Raw genomic sequence first — 15,781 nt, 5'->3', positions numbered from 1 at the left:
CAAATATATTTCTGAAAATACAACAAATACAACTCTTCCTAAAAGAGAGACCAGAAGACACAGGACACCATCCAGACCACATCCGCACCTGCGAGAACCCAGCGCCTCGTGAAGGGGGTGAGATACAAGCCCCGGCCCCGCGGGAGCCGAGCGCCCCTCCCCCCAGCTCCCGGCGGGAGAAGAGCAGGCAGAGCGGGAGGGAGACGGAGCCCAGGACTGCCGAGCACCCAGCCCCCGCCATCCGGGCCAGAGTGCAGACACAGTACATGCCCAGGGGGCCCTGGATGCTAGGGAAACAGGGCAGCAAGAACAGTGAGCGGGTCCCCACAGCCGGCGCCCCTGGGACAAAGAAAAGAGAATGCTTTTTGGAAGTCTTAAAGGGACAGGGACCCCACAGCTGGACGGAAGCGCCCTGGGACACTTAGTCCAGCAGCTGTGAACCTCAGGGAGCTCTGGGTGCCCGAACCCCCGCAGTGCAGCTTGGAGGCCCCTCACCGCGATAAATAGCCTCCCGCCTGTTCAGCATGAGGCCGGCCACGCCCACAGCAACTGCAGAGCTAAATAAACTCCATAGCGGCCGGGCAAGATCAGAAGCCCCGTCTGCGCGCAGCTGCGCAGCACAAACCACTAGAGGCCGCTGTTCTCCCAGGAGAGGAGGGCCACAAACCAACAAGAAAGGAAGTCCTTCCAGCCGTCACTCGTCCCAGTTCTGCAGACTATTCCTATCACCATGAAAAGGCAAAGCTACAGGCAGACAAAGATCACACAGACAACACCAGAGAAGGAGACAGACCTAACCAGTCTTCCTGACAAAGAATTCAAAATAAGAATCATAAACATGCTGACAGAGATGCAGAGAAATACGCAAGAGAAATGGGTTGCAGTCCGGAGGGAGATCACAGATGCCAGAGAGGAGATTGCAGAAATGAAACAAACTCTGGAAGGGTTTATAAGCAGAATGGATAGAATGCAAGAGGCCATTGATGGAACTGAAATCAGAGAACAGGAACGCATAGAAGCTGACATAGAGAGAGATAAAAGGATCTCCAGGAATGAAACAATATTAAGAGAACTGTGTGACCAATCCAAAAGGAACAATATCCACATTATAGGGGTCCCAGAAGAAGAAGAAGAGAGAAAAAGGAATAGAAAGAGTATTTGAAGAAATAATTGCTGAAAACTTCCCCAAACTGGGGGAGGAAATAATCAATCAGACCATGGAAGTACACAGAACCCCCAACAGAAAGGACCCAAGGAGGACAACACCAAGACACATAATAATTAAAATGGCAAAGATCAAGGACAAGGACAGAGTTTTAAAGGCAGCCAGAGAGAGAAAACGGTCACCTACAAAGGAAAACCCATCAGGCTAACGTCAGACTTCTCAACAGAAACCCTATAGGCCAGAAGAGAATGGCATGATATATTTAATGCAATGAAACAGAAGGATACTGTATCCAGCACGACTATCATTTAAATATGAAGGAGGGATTAAACAATTCCCAGACAAGGAAAAGTTGAGGGAATTTGCCTCCCACAAACCACCTCTACAGGGTATTTTAGAGGGACTGCTCTAGATGGGAGCACTCCTAATGCTAAACAGATGTCACCAGAGAAAATAAAATCACAGCAAAGAAAGCAGACCAACCAAATACTAACTAAAGGCAAAAAATAAAATCAACTACCCACAAAAGCAGTTAAAGGAAGCACAAAAGAGCACAGAATTAAACAACCAACATATAAAGAATGGAGGAGGAGGAATAAGAAGAGAGAAAAATAAAGAATGACCAGACAGTGTTTAAAAGAGCTCAATAAGTGAGTTAAGTTAGTAAGATACTAAAGAAGCTAACCTTGAACCTTTGGCAACCACGAATCTAAAGCCTGCAATGGCAATAAGTACATACCTTTCAATAATCACCCTAAATGTAAATGAACTGAATGCACCAATCAAAAGACACAGAGTAATAGAATGGATAAAAAAAGCAAGACCCATCTATATGCTGCTTACAAGAGACTCACCTCAAACCCAAAGACTATAGGAACAAAGAAAGACTGAAGGAACAAAACAGCAGCAGAATCACAGAACCTAAGAATGGACTAACAGTTACCAAAGGGAAAGAGACTGGGGAGAAAGGGAGGGAAGGGAGGGATAAGTGGGGGCGGGGAAGAAGAAAGGGGGCCTTACGATTAGCATGTATAATGTAGGGGGGGCACGGGGAGGGCTGTGCAGCACAGAGAGACAAGTAGTGATTCTACAGCATCTCACTATGCTGATGGACAGCGACTGTAATGGGGTTTGTAGGGGGGATTTGGTGAAGGGGGGAGCCTAGTAAACATAATGTTCTTCATGTAATTGTAGATTAATAACAAAATTAATTAATTAATTTAAAAAAAAAGTGAAGCGAGGGCACCTTGGTACCATGAAGGGCTTCAGAACCAGATATGTGACTCAGGTCAGCAGCTGTTTGCTGAGGACTTAGATGCTGGGCCAGTGGTGTGGCCATCTGAGATCCAGCCTCCGGGGCCTCGTTCCCCCCCAGAGCCACCATGGGATTCAGGCTGCAGGACCTGGCTGCACCCCCTCCCAGCACCCTGGTGGGGGGAGCTCCTTGAGCTCCCTGGGGTTGAGCCCGAGTGGGTGGGGACTGGCCCCCCACACTAGCCCTCCCCCCAGTATCAGGGAACCTGGTGAGACCACCCCACCGGCTGGTGTTGCCTTCTGCCCCGCGTGAGGATGGGACAGTTGCTGGGTGGCAGTGAGGCCTCTCCTGCTGGTGCAGTAAGCTGGCCTGGGCTAGTGGCCCCTGCCTCAAGGTCGCATTCACGAGACCCTGAGGGATTCTGAGCTGCCCGCCAAGCCCTGATGCTACCACACACCCCTCACTTCCTGCGGAGTACCTTCTCTGGGGAGGAAACCTGCCGAAGGGCAGAGGGGGCCTGAAGCCGTGCGCCGCTCCACAGCCACCCCTCCGCCCTGCCCGGACCGCCTGCAGGGAGGGACAGCCCCGCCTGAGCGCAGGGTGGCCTCTGGAGACAGGCCTCCCTGGAGTGACTCCTGCCTGGACCCCAGAGCTGCTCCTCCCCGCCCCCCAGGCAGGGAGGGGCCCTTGGGAATGGACCTGTCACCTGGCCTGAGGGGACAGTGGGCATGGGCGGGGCTTCTGGCTCAGTTCCTGGTTGTCACCTGGCTGCTCCTGCCGCACGTCGCGTTGCAGGCAGTGTCGCTGCACACAGCAGGCCTGGGTGGGTCACTCTCCACGCCCCCTCCTGACGTCCTGTGCCCGGCTGCTCTGCCAGCCGTTTCCAGCAGTCCTGGACGCGCATCCCATGCCAGCCCCTGCTGAGCCCCTCACAGAACAGTCCCGCCTGCCAGCAGGTCTCGGTAGCCCTACTGGGGAGGGGGACAGGAAGCTGAGCATGTGTCCCCTCCCTCAGCCACACCCTCTGGGCAGCCCCGGGGATTAGTGTCCAAAAATAGTGGCCAGGCTGTCGTGCCTCATTCTGGGACTCAGACACATGTGCACACCGTGTCCTGGCGAGGGTGGGGGCCCTGGGGCCCAGGCAGGCCTGGGTGCATCTGGCCGGCAACCTCACCTCCCTGGGTGTCTGCGCCAGGGTCCCAGGAGACCCTCCCGGAGCTGCCGGTAGGCCACAGGGGTTGTGCCTGTGCTCAGCCCTCTGTGGGCAGAGCCCAGTGATCAGCTGTCCTTCCCTGCGCTCTCGGACCCCGCAGGCCAGAGTCGCTGCAGGCGCAGTCCCCCCGCCTGCTGCGCCCGTGAGAGACCTGCTGAATTTTAAAACCGCACCTTCATCTCCATGAGGCGCAGGCCCCAGGAGCCTGGTTCCTGCCCTCGCCTGCTCTTGCAGGGTAAGTCAGGACCCCGCCACCCACCTGCCCACCCGGTGGGCCCTCTCTGTGGGGAGCCTGTGTCTGGCGCCAAAGTGGGCTGCACGGGCGCCAGGAATCGACTTAGAAACCTCTCGCTTCCTCTCAACGTGGGCAGATGCGCCAGATTCCTGCTCACCCTGAGCTTATAGAACAGGATCCGTGAAGGGAGGTGAAGAGGCTGCGCGGGTGGGGGGTGGGGTGGCTGGAGGAGGCCCCCCAGAGAGCCTTCTGCTGGGGGGCTGCAGGGGAAGCAGTGACCCACATGGAGGAGCCAAGCGCACCCCGAGTCAGACCCTGGCCACCCACCTCACTGCCACCTTGGGTCAATCCCATGGGTCACCTCCACACTGCAGACCCTAGGTCTCCTCATCCACTGTGGGGCCCCAGGGCAGCCCAGGCTGGAAGGGACAGTGACCCCACACCCCTGGCCAGTGACCGCAGGCGTGGGGAGCAAGGGCTCCTCAAGGCAGCCCTGCTGGGCTCTGGCGTTGCAAGCCCGGCAGCCTGGAGCACTGAGCCCTGCTGTGCGCCGGTTCCGTGGAGAACCAAGCTGGGCACCCCTGCCCTCCCCAGGGTCACAGTCCAGGGAGGAAGACAGACAGCAACGGGGCAGCTGCAGTCGGGTGGTGAGGGATGGGGGCGCAGGTCCAGGGCGGGGGTGCTGCGGATCCGGAACAGGCAGCCAGGGGACGTATCCCCAGAGTGCCAGGCCCAGTAGTGAGCTGGAGAAAGCAGAGGTCCGCAGGCCCGGGGCTGGGAGCAGCAGGCCGGGAGGTTTCCAGAGGCGAGCCACGTGCCTCTCTGCCATCCTACCCTAGAATCAGGGGCGGAGAAGCCGCCGCTCTCTGGACAAGGAGCGTGAAACCCGTTCCTGGCCTGAGGGGTCCTGGGCAGGTCATTCCCGAGTAGGCCTTGAGAGGCAGATGGAAAGAAAAACGTGTGTGGAGGTGGGTTCAGACTCGCAAGGCTGGGAGTCTCTCCAAGTGTCTGCAGGACCCTGAGGGGTCGATGTGGGTGACAGGTCCTTGTGAGCGCCGGGCCCCTGAAGCCCCCGAGGGCCTCATCTCTGCCGTGTGCACAGGGACTGCCCTCCGTGCGGCTTTGCCCGGGCTCGGGTGACCCCAGAACCCTGTCTTGTGTTCTGCTTGCGGAATGTCAGGATGGGAGTGCCAGGCTGGCTGCAGCCAGAGGAGGAGCGGAGGCCCGGCAGGTTGGGGATGGCGAGGAGGAAGCCTGGGCCCACTTTCCGTAGCCAAGAGGGCAGCACCCCCCCCCCAGTCCTCCCTGGCTGCCGGGCTGAGGGACTTCAGGCGGGTCTGCCGGCGTTGGGGGGTGGGGGGGTCAGTAAACAGCTGCCCATCTCCTTTGCTTCCCCATCTTCTCTTGAGCCCTCCCGAGGTCCTATTTCCTCTGCTTTCTTTACAGTCTTGGTTCTCTGAGAGGGGCGATTGCCCACCTCTCGCAGCAGGTGCAGCCGTTGGGTGGCACGGCCCAGCCGGGAGCTGGAAGGGAGCCTGGGGATGGACATCACCTCCTCTGCTCAGCGGGGCTTTGTGCGAAGCCTCTCGTGTGGTTTTGGGTTTTTATTGACACAAGAGTATTGGTGGAAACCCTGTAGCGTGTGCACACGAATTACACACCAATGCTGTGATTGCTTGGCCTGGGGGACCTGGCAGCTTCCTGTACCCTCTGGGAAAATGGGTTTGCCAAGATGCCAGGAGTCCCTGTTTGCAACAAAAGGAGATAAACTGTGGCAGGAACCAGGAAGATGCCCACCGCCATACACACCTGCGTGCCTCGGTCGCACTCACTTCAAAGCACCGTGCGCTCAGTCGGTCAGCCCTGGGCCCACAGACGTGTGTCACGACTCCTACCCGTTGTTCTCATGGGACTTGCCCAGTTTGAGGGGCTCTCATTGCCCTGCCTCACTTAGGGATTGACTGTCCAATCGCCCCACCACCCACCTCCTGGCGCCTGTCCCAACGCGCAGCTGGCTCAGGGCCCAGCGTGCTCCCCACAGCGATGCCTCGGACTGAAGTGAAATGGTTTTGGTCAGTCAGCAGGACAGCCTCTGCTTCCCGACCTGCGGCGCCTGCCTCCCTGGCTTGCACGAGCATCGTCTGTGGGCTTGGTTACCCACGAGGGGGCCGCGGGGCCTGCTGTCTGTGGTGCCGGGACGAGCTGGCCTGGCAGGCTTCAGGCCCAGCGGGATGCAGGCCGGGCCAGGCCACTGCGTGATTTCATGTCACAGGAGGAAGTGGCGGTGAGCGGCCGGCCCTGCCCCAGCTTGGGAAGGCTCCAAGGTGACGGTTTGTGAAGTCTGGGGCGGGAGTCCCAACACCAAAGGCGGAAACCACAAGAGAACAGACCTGACCAGCTAAAAGTTTAAACAACGATTCCTGACCGGCATCAAAATGCTCTAGGGTTCCACTAATAAATGTGCTGTCTGCTGTTGGTTTGAGAGAGATTTTTATTCCATGTGGAAAAGCACCTCTTGGGTTTAAAAAGATTGTTTGTTTTTAATAAGAAATGGATGTTGAATTTTATCACGTGCCTTCTCAAGTTGTATTGGAATGATCATGTTATTTTCCTTTGACACGTTCCAGTGTGGTTTTATGGTAACAGGTTTAACGCATTCCTGAGACAAACCTCACTTTAAGGAGCTCTATGTGGCTGCAGTTTGCCAGCATTTTATGTAGGGCTTTTGTGTTTATTTGTAAGTGGAAGTGGTGGGTACCCATTGCCCCCAGGCACGTGGGCATGCCATCTCATGAGCTTTGGGATCAAGGTTTTAACTTTTCAGGGAACTGGGGAGTTGGACATCTGTTTCCATGATCTTAAGAATGTGAAAGAGCTGCCGGCCTCTAGCCCCTTTTGTGAAAGTAATTCTTTAATCACATTTTCCATTTCTCTTCTCAGATTTTCTACTTTTTAAGTCAATGTTTGATAGTTAATAGTTTCCCAAAAAGCATCCTAATTCAAGGATTTTCCAATTTTTAACATATATCTTTTGCCTGTTAATCTTTTTTCTAATTTTCTCCTGTCTGTTTTGTATATGGAGTTTTTTCTGCTTTTTTTCTAGATCAGACTACCCAGAAATGTGTCTATTTCATGGACCCTATGTTTCTCAAGAATCATCTTTAGACACCCCTGGAAAAAAGGGATAAACTTATTCATTTTACTGTTTTATTTTAAATATCGATAAATACTAGTTTTTAATTATTATTAATATATTTGAATTATTTGACCTTTGGGAAGACTCATTTTGCTGCTATTCTTAAAAATGCCTTGATTTGGATAATCACTTATTTTCATTTCCCTTATTTAGTAATAAGATAATTTACAACTACGGGTTTTTCTCAGAATTCAGCTTTGGCTCTATCCAACCCATCTTTACACGTACCGTTGCCAGTCTTTTCTTAATAGTCTCTAATTGAATCTCTCAGTTCTTGTTTGACCCCAAAATTGTATGAGTAATTTCATTTTCATTTCTAGGGATTTAATTTTTTTTAATTTACTTTTTTCTCACTAATTCCTAGTCTTTAATATTGTAGTCAAAGAATATTGACTTAAAATTTCCACGTTAAGAATTTGCCAAGTTTTTCTCTGCTGCCTGAAGAGGGTCTGTGGACTTTTGAAAAGATTGCTGATTCTCTGTAGAATAGAAACTTCACCTAGAGTCACTGAATCGGGTTTATTAACTTTATTTTTCATATCCGCTTTACACTAGTTTTTATCTACTCACCCTTGAGGGGTGTGCTAGTCTCATTGCTGATCGTGGTGCGCGCTGCCCACAGATGTGGGCCGTCTGTACTACAGGGCGCTCGTGACACACCCTCAGCGGGATCGGCCCCCCGTGCCTCTCACCCGGCACTGGGTCGTGGGCTCAGACTGCCCCTCCGGCTCCTCGTGGCCCTGCCAGGCTCGCTGCCTCGTTCTTCCTCAGCTTGTGTCTCTCTGCTTTTGAGGTGACTCCTGTGAGCAGGATAAATGGGGTTTTGCTTGCTGCACAGTCCCTCCCTCCTGGTGTTCCAGGCTAGTTGTTGAAACCAGCAGCAAATGAATAATCATGTGGATTAAAGTACAAAGTAGGACACATGTACGAAGGAAACCCCCACTTTACCAAGGAGCCAGATGAAGTCGAGGCATCAGAAAAGGCCTTTTTGAGGAAGTGGCATTTGAAAGATGGGTAGAGGTTGGCCTCTGAAGTTGGGGTTAAGAGCCTTCCAGGTAGAAAAAGCAGCATGTGTAAAGGTCCTGAGGCAGAGATGTTGACCAGTGTGGCCAGTGAGAAGGAGGGGATACGGTGAGGGTGGAGGCTGCTTGGGGGCCTTCGAGTCCAGCCCAGGGGAGCATGAAGGTGTGCAACAATGGTGCTTAGGCTGGGGTGGGAGGGGGCTGGGGTGGGACGGTAGCCCAGACAGCCAGTGGACTGAGCCAGGGTGCGCGGGAGAGGAAAGCAGGGCGGGGGTTTGATGGCTGCCCCCCTCCGCTAAGGTGGGTGGGGAAAAGGGGAAGGGCGTGCAGAGATGCTAAGGCCCCTGCCCACACGCAGTGCAGAAAAGTGGAAGCTGGTATTAGAAACGTGGGTTGTGATAACCCGCCAAGATGAGTCACTTCTGTCTATCCCTGGGCACAGTGACAGCGCCGCGGGAGGGAAGCGACAGCCTGGAAGGAAGGGGTGGAGTCCAAGACCTCAGGGGCTAAGCAGGGCTGCCCGGGCCCAGGGTGATGGGGCTGGGCTGGGGGCAACCTGGGCGTCGGCGTTTTGACAAGGACAGGGCCACGCCTGAGGCGAGGGCGAGGGCGTCACAGGCGACCGTGTCGCGGTGGCCGGCCGCGGAGGACGCAGAGGGAGGGGCAGGGGAGCTGGGTGGGCGAGGGCTCGCCAGGCCGCGGGTGCAGGAGGAGGGCCGGCAGCGGGCTCGCGGGGCCGGGGCCCGACTGCGGGCGGCGGGGCGGGAAGGAGGCCCCCCGAGGACCGCGCGCCATCTGGGGCCTCGCCCTTCCCGCGCGTGGGCGCCTGGGGCCCGGCAGGAGCGGGCGGCGCGATCGGGACGGGGCTCTGCAGGGGCGCCTGCGGCCGGCGGGCGGGGTGCAGAGGGGGGCTGCGGCCTCTCCGCGGGGGGCGCTGGGACGGGCGTGCCTGCGGCCAGGGGGGCTAGGTGGCCGGAAGAAACGCGGCGCTGCGGGCGCAGAAGGGCGCGGGGTCTGCACGGCCCGGGCTCCTAGGTGGGGGGAGGCCGGCGGGGGGCCTGTCCGGGCACCCGCCCTCGGCGCTGCTTGGGACCCTTCAGGACTGCACGTCGGCGTCCCCTGGAGTGGCCTCCTGCTGTCACAGGGCGGAGAAGTCGGTGCCTGGGGCTGCGAATGAGTGACGTCAATCTCCAGTTTTCTGCAGGCCTTTTTCCTAAGTAGGTTTTTTTTTATACAATTATAAAAATGACATACCCTGTCTTGCAGAAAACTTGGAAAATCCCCACACAAAGTAAAGAGAACAGAATCCTTTGTATCACTGCCCTCTGGCGGTGACACGCCTCTTAACATTCTGGTGCGTCTCCCCTTCTGGGTGGGTTGGGCTGAAACCACATTGTGTAAACAGGTCTCGTCTGCCTCTTCTTTTGTTCAACATTATAACAAATATTTTCCCACATTTGAAAAATGTCTTCCTAAATAACGCTTTAATAGCTACGTAACAGAGGTTCTCATAAGCAACCTTTTGCACCACTGGCCTATTTTTGCTGCTTCTCATACATTTACATGAGTTTCTTCTTACATTACTGTAGTAGACATCTGGTATTATGGACTTAGGCCACCTTCCAGCGCCAGTGCCACTGGGCCAGAGGATATTCAGTTCTGAGGTTATTGAATCATGTTGCCAAACTGCTCGTCAGAGGAATTGTGCCACTTACCTTCTGTCAGTAATGGTACCAGTTCCTGCCTCGTTGCATTACACCTTCACCAGTGTTGAGCATTCTTATGTTTAATGTGGGCTCCATTTGGGTGTTTGCTTCTCTTTTTTTTTTAATCGTGAGGTTAAATATTTTTTTCAGGTGCTTATTCGTCATTGGTATTTCCAGAACTTTTTCACCAAAAGCAGCATAGGTCTCTCTCTCTGTCTTGCACCCACCCGCCTCTCCATCTTTCTGAAACCACCCGTCCCCCCAGTGCCAGTCTCACACTTTGACAGGCTCCTCAGGCCAGCCTCAGAGGCGCCACGTTCACCTCCACCTGCTCTGACTGCCAGGATGCCAGGTGGTGCCACCTCCCTCCTCCCAGCAGGTACTTAAAGCTGCTGGAAGTCGCCAGGTGGTGGTTGTCCTGGGCAGATGGAGGCAGATACTGGTGCAGGAGAAGTGAGGCAAAATCCCAAAGTGGTTCCTCCTCGGATGTTTGAGGGCTTAGACATACATTGCCTGGTCAACTTTTGCTCCAGTTTATAAAACAAGAAATGAGCCACACACACAGTTGTTGAGGAAGAGGCAATGGGAAACATGCACTTATTGGGCACCTGCTGTATGCTGGGCCCTTGACCTCACTTAACTGGATCTGCCCGGTAACCCTGTCAGCCGGGCACCCCTCTTCACTTGAGTATAAGAAGACCACGGCTTGAATAGGTGAGCTGAGGCCTCCGGGATCGCCTGGAATAAGAGAAGGACCTGGGATGTGAGCCAGGGCCCAGGCTCAGATACTCCACACCAGGGCCAGTCAGGGCTATTTGGGGGACAACATCAACCACGGTGTCCCCAGAGCAAATGACTCACCTGGGCATCAGTGGGCACCTACATTCAACAAGCAAACAACCATGAACCATGGCATCAGGAATCATGACATGGACCCGGATATATTGGAAACTCCCACCGAAGTGTTCGGGAACATTCCAGGGAAAGTTCACTTGGGGCTCAGAACAGAAGGTCCTAGCCAAAATAGGGTAATTTTTCAGTTACATGAGAACTGAAAATAGAAAGTCAAAGCAAGAACATTTTTTCATGATTATTTTGGGCCCCTTGGTCTTTTGAACAGAAGAATATCTGTACTCTGGGGGGATTCTTTTATTTTATCACACCCTTGCTGACAGGACTCACAATATTTATTGAAAGTTTCAGCTGTTGCTTCTATATAAATAAACAGGATGAATGGGCAGCTGATTGTACATGAGAGATATTTTTAGACGGGGGTGGCTTTTGCAGACTGGAAGGATAACATTTCAAGGAGAAAGTGCCTGAGCCCAGAATAGCCCACCACAGGCTCAGCCTCCACGTGGCCCCAGAGGGGGCTGTGTGGTGTCCCAGTTCCCTGGGTCAGGGGCTCCCTCCCACCCTGGTTGGCCAGCCCAGAGATGGCAGCACCTCCTGCTGGGGACATCCTGGCTCCATTCCTGAGGCACAGAGGACGGGGGCGACATTTAGGATCACGGTCTGTCACCAGGTCTGCCGAGCACCAGAAACTACTCTCGGTTTGGTGGGGCTGAGGCAAGGAGAAGACCGTCATTCTAATCGGCTTGTAACATGTATCCCTGTAGCCAATCACAAACCAGTTAGAAAGACTGGGCTTTGGTTTTTAACAATACCTGACACATTTAGCACTTACGTTGTGCTGGGCACTTGGAATAGACTAAACCCATTTTTCCTCACATGAGACCCAGCCTGTTGTGATTTCCTGTGGCTTTTCCCACCTCTGTTCCCTACTTGACACATGAGACCTTGTTCGCTCTGGAGAACCATGCCCCCCAGCAGACACGGGTCCCACATGCCCTCTGCTGCCTGTGTCCCTCCTCGCGCCTCATCCACTTACCCCACATGTGGGCTGGGGGAGGCCCCAGGATCCTGTGCCCTTGGTGGGATGACCTAGAGAGCACCCGGGACAGGAAATACAGTGAGCTAACGACTTAGAGACCACAGAACAGGGACCAGAGGAGAGGGCGTGTGGGTGCTGGGGAGTCCCTCCCTTCCCGTGCAGCCCTTTAAATCCCCTGGAGGGTCTCCTCAATGGGATTCATGGCCTCTGCTCCATTTATTCACTTTCTAGATTAAAATTAAAGTGTCTTTTAAATATCTTCATTTTTACTGTCTATGGATCTTTTCATGTCTTTGTGTGGTTCCAGAATTATTTCTGATATATTCTTTTGACTGAAGAACTTTAACATTTTTTGTAGCACAGGTCAGCTAGCAATGAATTCTCTCAACTTTTTATCTGAAAAAGTCTTTATTTCAGCTTCATATTTGGAAGATATTTTTGCAGGTGTAGGATACTGGGCAGATGCGTGTCTTCCACCATCACCAATACTTTGTCACCCCATTGTCTCCTGCCTATCATAGTCTCAGATAAAAAGTCATTGTTCCTCTGTATGTGTCTTTTTTCTCTGAATGCCTCTGAGATTTTTTTCTCAAATTTTTTCCCCTTTATCTTTGGTTTTCAGCCATTTGTTTGATATGTCTACATGACTGATCATTGATGCTGTTGCCTTTTTTTGTGTATGTCTCTATTTTTGGAAAATTTTCAGCCATTCTCTCCAAATATTTCTCCTGCTGCATTCCCTCTCCTTCTGGGACTCAGATTACAAATTGGAGCTGAGATTATTGATACTGCTGTTAATTCACCACAGCTCTTGGATGGTCTGTGTTTTTTCACTTTGTGTTTCAGTTTGGGCAATTTCTACTAACGTATCCTCACACTCACTAATTCACTCCTCAGATGTCAGGTTTGCTGATAAGCTCATCAAAAGAATTTTCTCTGATTCTGTGTGTACTTGTTTCTAGCATGTCTCTTTGGATAGTTCATGTCTGCCCAGAATTTCTACTGAAATTCTCTATCTGTCATGCCTATTGTCTACATTGTCAACTGTACCCTTGATCATATTAATCTTTTAAAGTCCCTAAAAGACATTTACAACATCTGGGTCATCCCTGAGTCTGATTCTGTTGACTGCTTTATTTCCTGACAATGGGTTATTTTTTGTTTTGTTGCTTTTGAATGAAAAATTCATAATTTTTTATTGAATTCTGAACATTCATGTGTAGAACGGAAGAGACTGAGGTGGGTGTGTTTGCATCTGGAAATGGGTAAGCCTCTTCTGTCAGCTGTCAGCATGGGATTCGAGCCGGTCTTGTCAAGTGTTGAGCCGGGTTTGGGACTTGTCGCTGTGGCACCTTCAGAGCACCTCAGGCCTCAATACCTCTAGCAATGGGCCGCATTGCCTCGTGCTCAGAGTAGGTGCTGAAGAACATTCCTTGGCGTGGTGTGCACCCTGCACGCCTGTGCCATGCTGTGGGTCTCTCTCCACGCTCTCCCAGCAGTGCACTGCTGTTGCTTGTAATTCCACATCAGGTTCATCCTGGGAGTAGGGGAAGAGTCCCCTGTGTCCTGGCCCAGCCTCAGCTCAGACTGGCCCCATGCCCTTGGCCTTGTTCCCCAGCCAAACTCTGCCCTGGGCCTGTGGGGTCTTGGGTTGGAGATTCCTGCCCCTCTCCTGGTGGCAGGAGACCTGTTTGGTATTGTGCAGGATCCTAGACCCAGGGAAGTTTCCAACTGCTCTCCCAAGGGAAAAGTGTCTTTTTCCCATCCTTCTCTCACCCATACTATGGCTTCTTGTGCCCTGGGGCTGAAAGGCTATGCTGTCCCTCCCTCAGCAGTTTAGGGCTTTGCCTCCCAAGAGAGAAGGATCTGGGAAAGTGGGAAGGACTGTGGGCCTCTTCATCAAGATGAGCTTCTCGTCCTCCGGGGCACAAGGCTGTTACTTCTTATGTGACAAAGTATTCAAGGTATGCGTGGGGTTTGGGCATGGATCCAAGTGGCAGCCAATCCCCTGCCTGCCCCTACTCTTTCTCACAAGCACCCACAAGAGCCTCATGGGAAAGAGTAGCTGGTGTGTCTGAGGCCCCTGCATTCCAGACTGATCCTCTAGCCCACATGTGGCCTTGGGCAGTTCAGGAAATAACTGATTTCCTCCCACCTCTGGAAGGCAGCTGTCTCATTGCCATGCTCTGCCCCAGGTGAGACAGTCTCTGCATTGCTCCTCCTTGAAACCCAAGCTCCTTCATCACCTTGCAGTCTCGGCTCTGGTGGGTGCAGGAACATGTGTGATTTTGTAGTTTCTTCAGCTTTTGCTGTTCAGGTAGGAGCAACACCCCGCACTTTCCACATAATAAGCAGGAGCAGAAGCAAATTCACCTTCTTGTCACTTCACTTTACTTTCCCCCAGCACTGAATCTTCATTTATTAAAATACAATTTACTCAAAGCATTAAACGAAGCATCACCGTAGGACCCAGCGAGTCACTGGGTATACACCCAAACGGCTTGAAAGCAGGGACTCGGAACTATTTGCACACCCTTGTTCACAGCAGCCACATTCGCACAATAGCTAAAAGCCCAAGTGCCCATCGAGGAACAGATAAACACAACGATGTACGAACAACAGAAAGTCATTCAGCCTTGAAAAGCAAGGACATTCTGACACATGATACGACATGCGTGAACCTTGAGGATGTACTAAGTGAGATAAGCCAGTCACAAAAGGACAGGTACCATGTGAGTCGCCTTCTTGAGGTGCCTGGAGGCATCAGAACGTAGAATGGGGGTCACCAGGGCGGGTGGGCGAATGAGCAGGTGCTGTTCGAGGGGGACAGAGTTTCTTTTGGGAAGATGAAAGATTTCTGGAGATGACGGTGGCCATGGTTTTACTTACACCACTGAGCTATACTCTTAAAAATAGTTAAAATGGTAAAAAAAAAAGTATTTTTTATTCTACCACAATAAAAACCCAATTTGCTATTGCCGGCCACACACCAAGTATTCATCTAGGCCCTGGGGTTACAGAGGTGAGCGAGTGGGCCAGACCCCTGTCCTCGCGGCACTTACACTCACCGGGCGAAATAAGTATGAGCCTGGCACAAGGGAGGGAGAAGTACCACGGGAACTCCTGCACAGCGGGGCGCTGGGGCTGGGAGGTGGGGCTCCTGGTGAGTCCTGTGGACGGCTAAGGGGACAGCCAGGGTCTGGAGAGGGCTGTTGCCCTGGGCTGCCATCTGGAGACTGCCTGACTGCTTCTCTGTCTGCAGGCGCTACGAGGAGCTCACGGACTGCACCAGGCATGTGGCGGAGAAGCTGGACTGCTTCTGGCCAAACGCAGAGGTGGACAGGTTCTTCATCGCCGTGCACCAGCACTACTTCAGAAGCTGCCCCGTCTCCGGCAGGGCTGCGCGGGACCCGCCCGGCAGTGTCCTCTGCCCCTTCATTGTGGTGCCCGTCCTGGTGACCCTGCTGGTGACGATGCTGGTGGTCTGGAGGAGCAAGCACACGGAGGGCATCGTGTAGGCCTGCGGCCTGGGGAGCCGTGGGCGCGGCCTGGCCAGAGCTCCCAGGGCCCTAATGGCAGGGCAGGCCCCAAACCCCCCTCTTCTACCCGAGAAGACCTACGGAATTTTGCAGAGGCCGTGTACAGGCATTACCCTGGAGGCCCCCACCCCAGGAAGGGAGCCCGGGGGCTAGGAGGGGGCAAGGGGTGTGACTGTCACCTTCCCTGTTCCAAGCTCTGTCTCCCAAGTGGTTATAAACCATCTGTGGTTCTGTTCCAACCTCTAGTCAGACTGTGGATAAATAGTTTGTGATTAAAAAGATGTCCTTGAATGTGGAAAGCGTCATCACTTCTGGGCATGGGTCAGTGGGGTACAAGGGGAGAACACTAGCCCCTCAGGTGCCCTCTCCCTCTGGTGGGCGCTGCTGCAGGGAGCGCCGATGAGGGGTGGTGGCGGTGAGGCCCACGTGGCGGCGAGGTGCTCTGTGCGCTGGAGGTGGTCCTGCGGGAGGCTGGGGCCCGCACAGCGTCTAGAACCCCGGCTCGGAGGAGTGTGATTCACAGACATGACCGGGCCAGGCTTGCTCGGTTTTCACT

The 15,781-nt window shown here is 53.5% G+C and overlaps 1 protein-coding gene and 1 long non-coding RNA gene across 3 annotated transcripts in view; both read left to right on the top strand.

Annotated features, from left to right (window-relative positions):
• The window catches only part of RAMP1 (receptor activity modifying protein 1), a 38,958-nt gene extending 23,442 nt beyond the window's left edge, over window positions 1-15,516 (top strand). Inside the window, exon 3 of the mRNA XM_036901147.2 lies at window positions 14,949-15,516. Within this exon, the coding sequence (XP_036757042.1) occupies window positions 14,949-15,204 (256 nt within the window). The 3' untranslated portion in view covers window positions 15,205-15,516. The remainder of the gene's footprint in view (window positions 1-14,948) is intronic.
• Window positions 3,238-6,901, top strand: LOC130684022 (uncharacterized). Of its 2 annotated transcripts, XR_008998116.1 has the most exons (4): window positions 3,238-3,644; window positions 3,734-3,868; window positions 4,708-4,836; window positions 5,315-6,901. It is a non-coding gene; the product is annotated as an uncharacterized LOC130684022 (long non-coding RNA). The 2 variants fall into 2 exon arrangements; XR_008998115.1 differs by lacking the exon at window positions 4,708-4,836 and having other exon boundaries at window positions 5,315-6,897.
• Window positions 15,517-15,781: the final 265 nt, after the last annotated feature.

Source organism: Manis pentadactyla, chromosome 6, assembly GCF_030020395.1.
Source record: "Manis pentadactyla isolate mManPen7 chromosome 6, mManPen7.hap1, whole genome shotgun sequence".
NCBI lineage: Eukaryota > Metazoa > Chordata > Mammalia > Pholidota > Manidae > Manis > Manis pentadactyla.
This window is presented reverse-complemented; position numbering and strand designations above follow the sequence as displayed.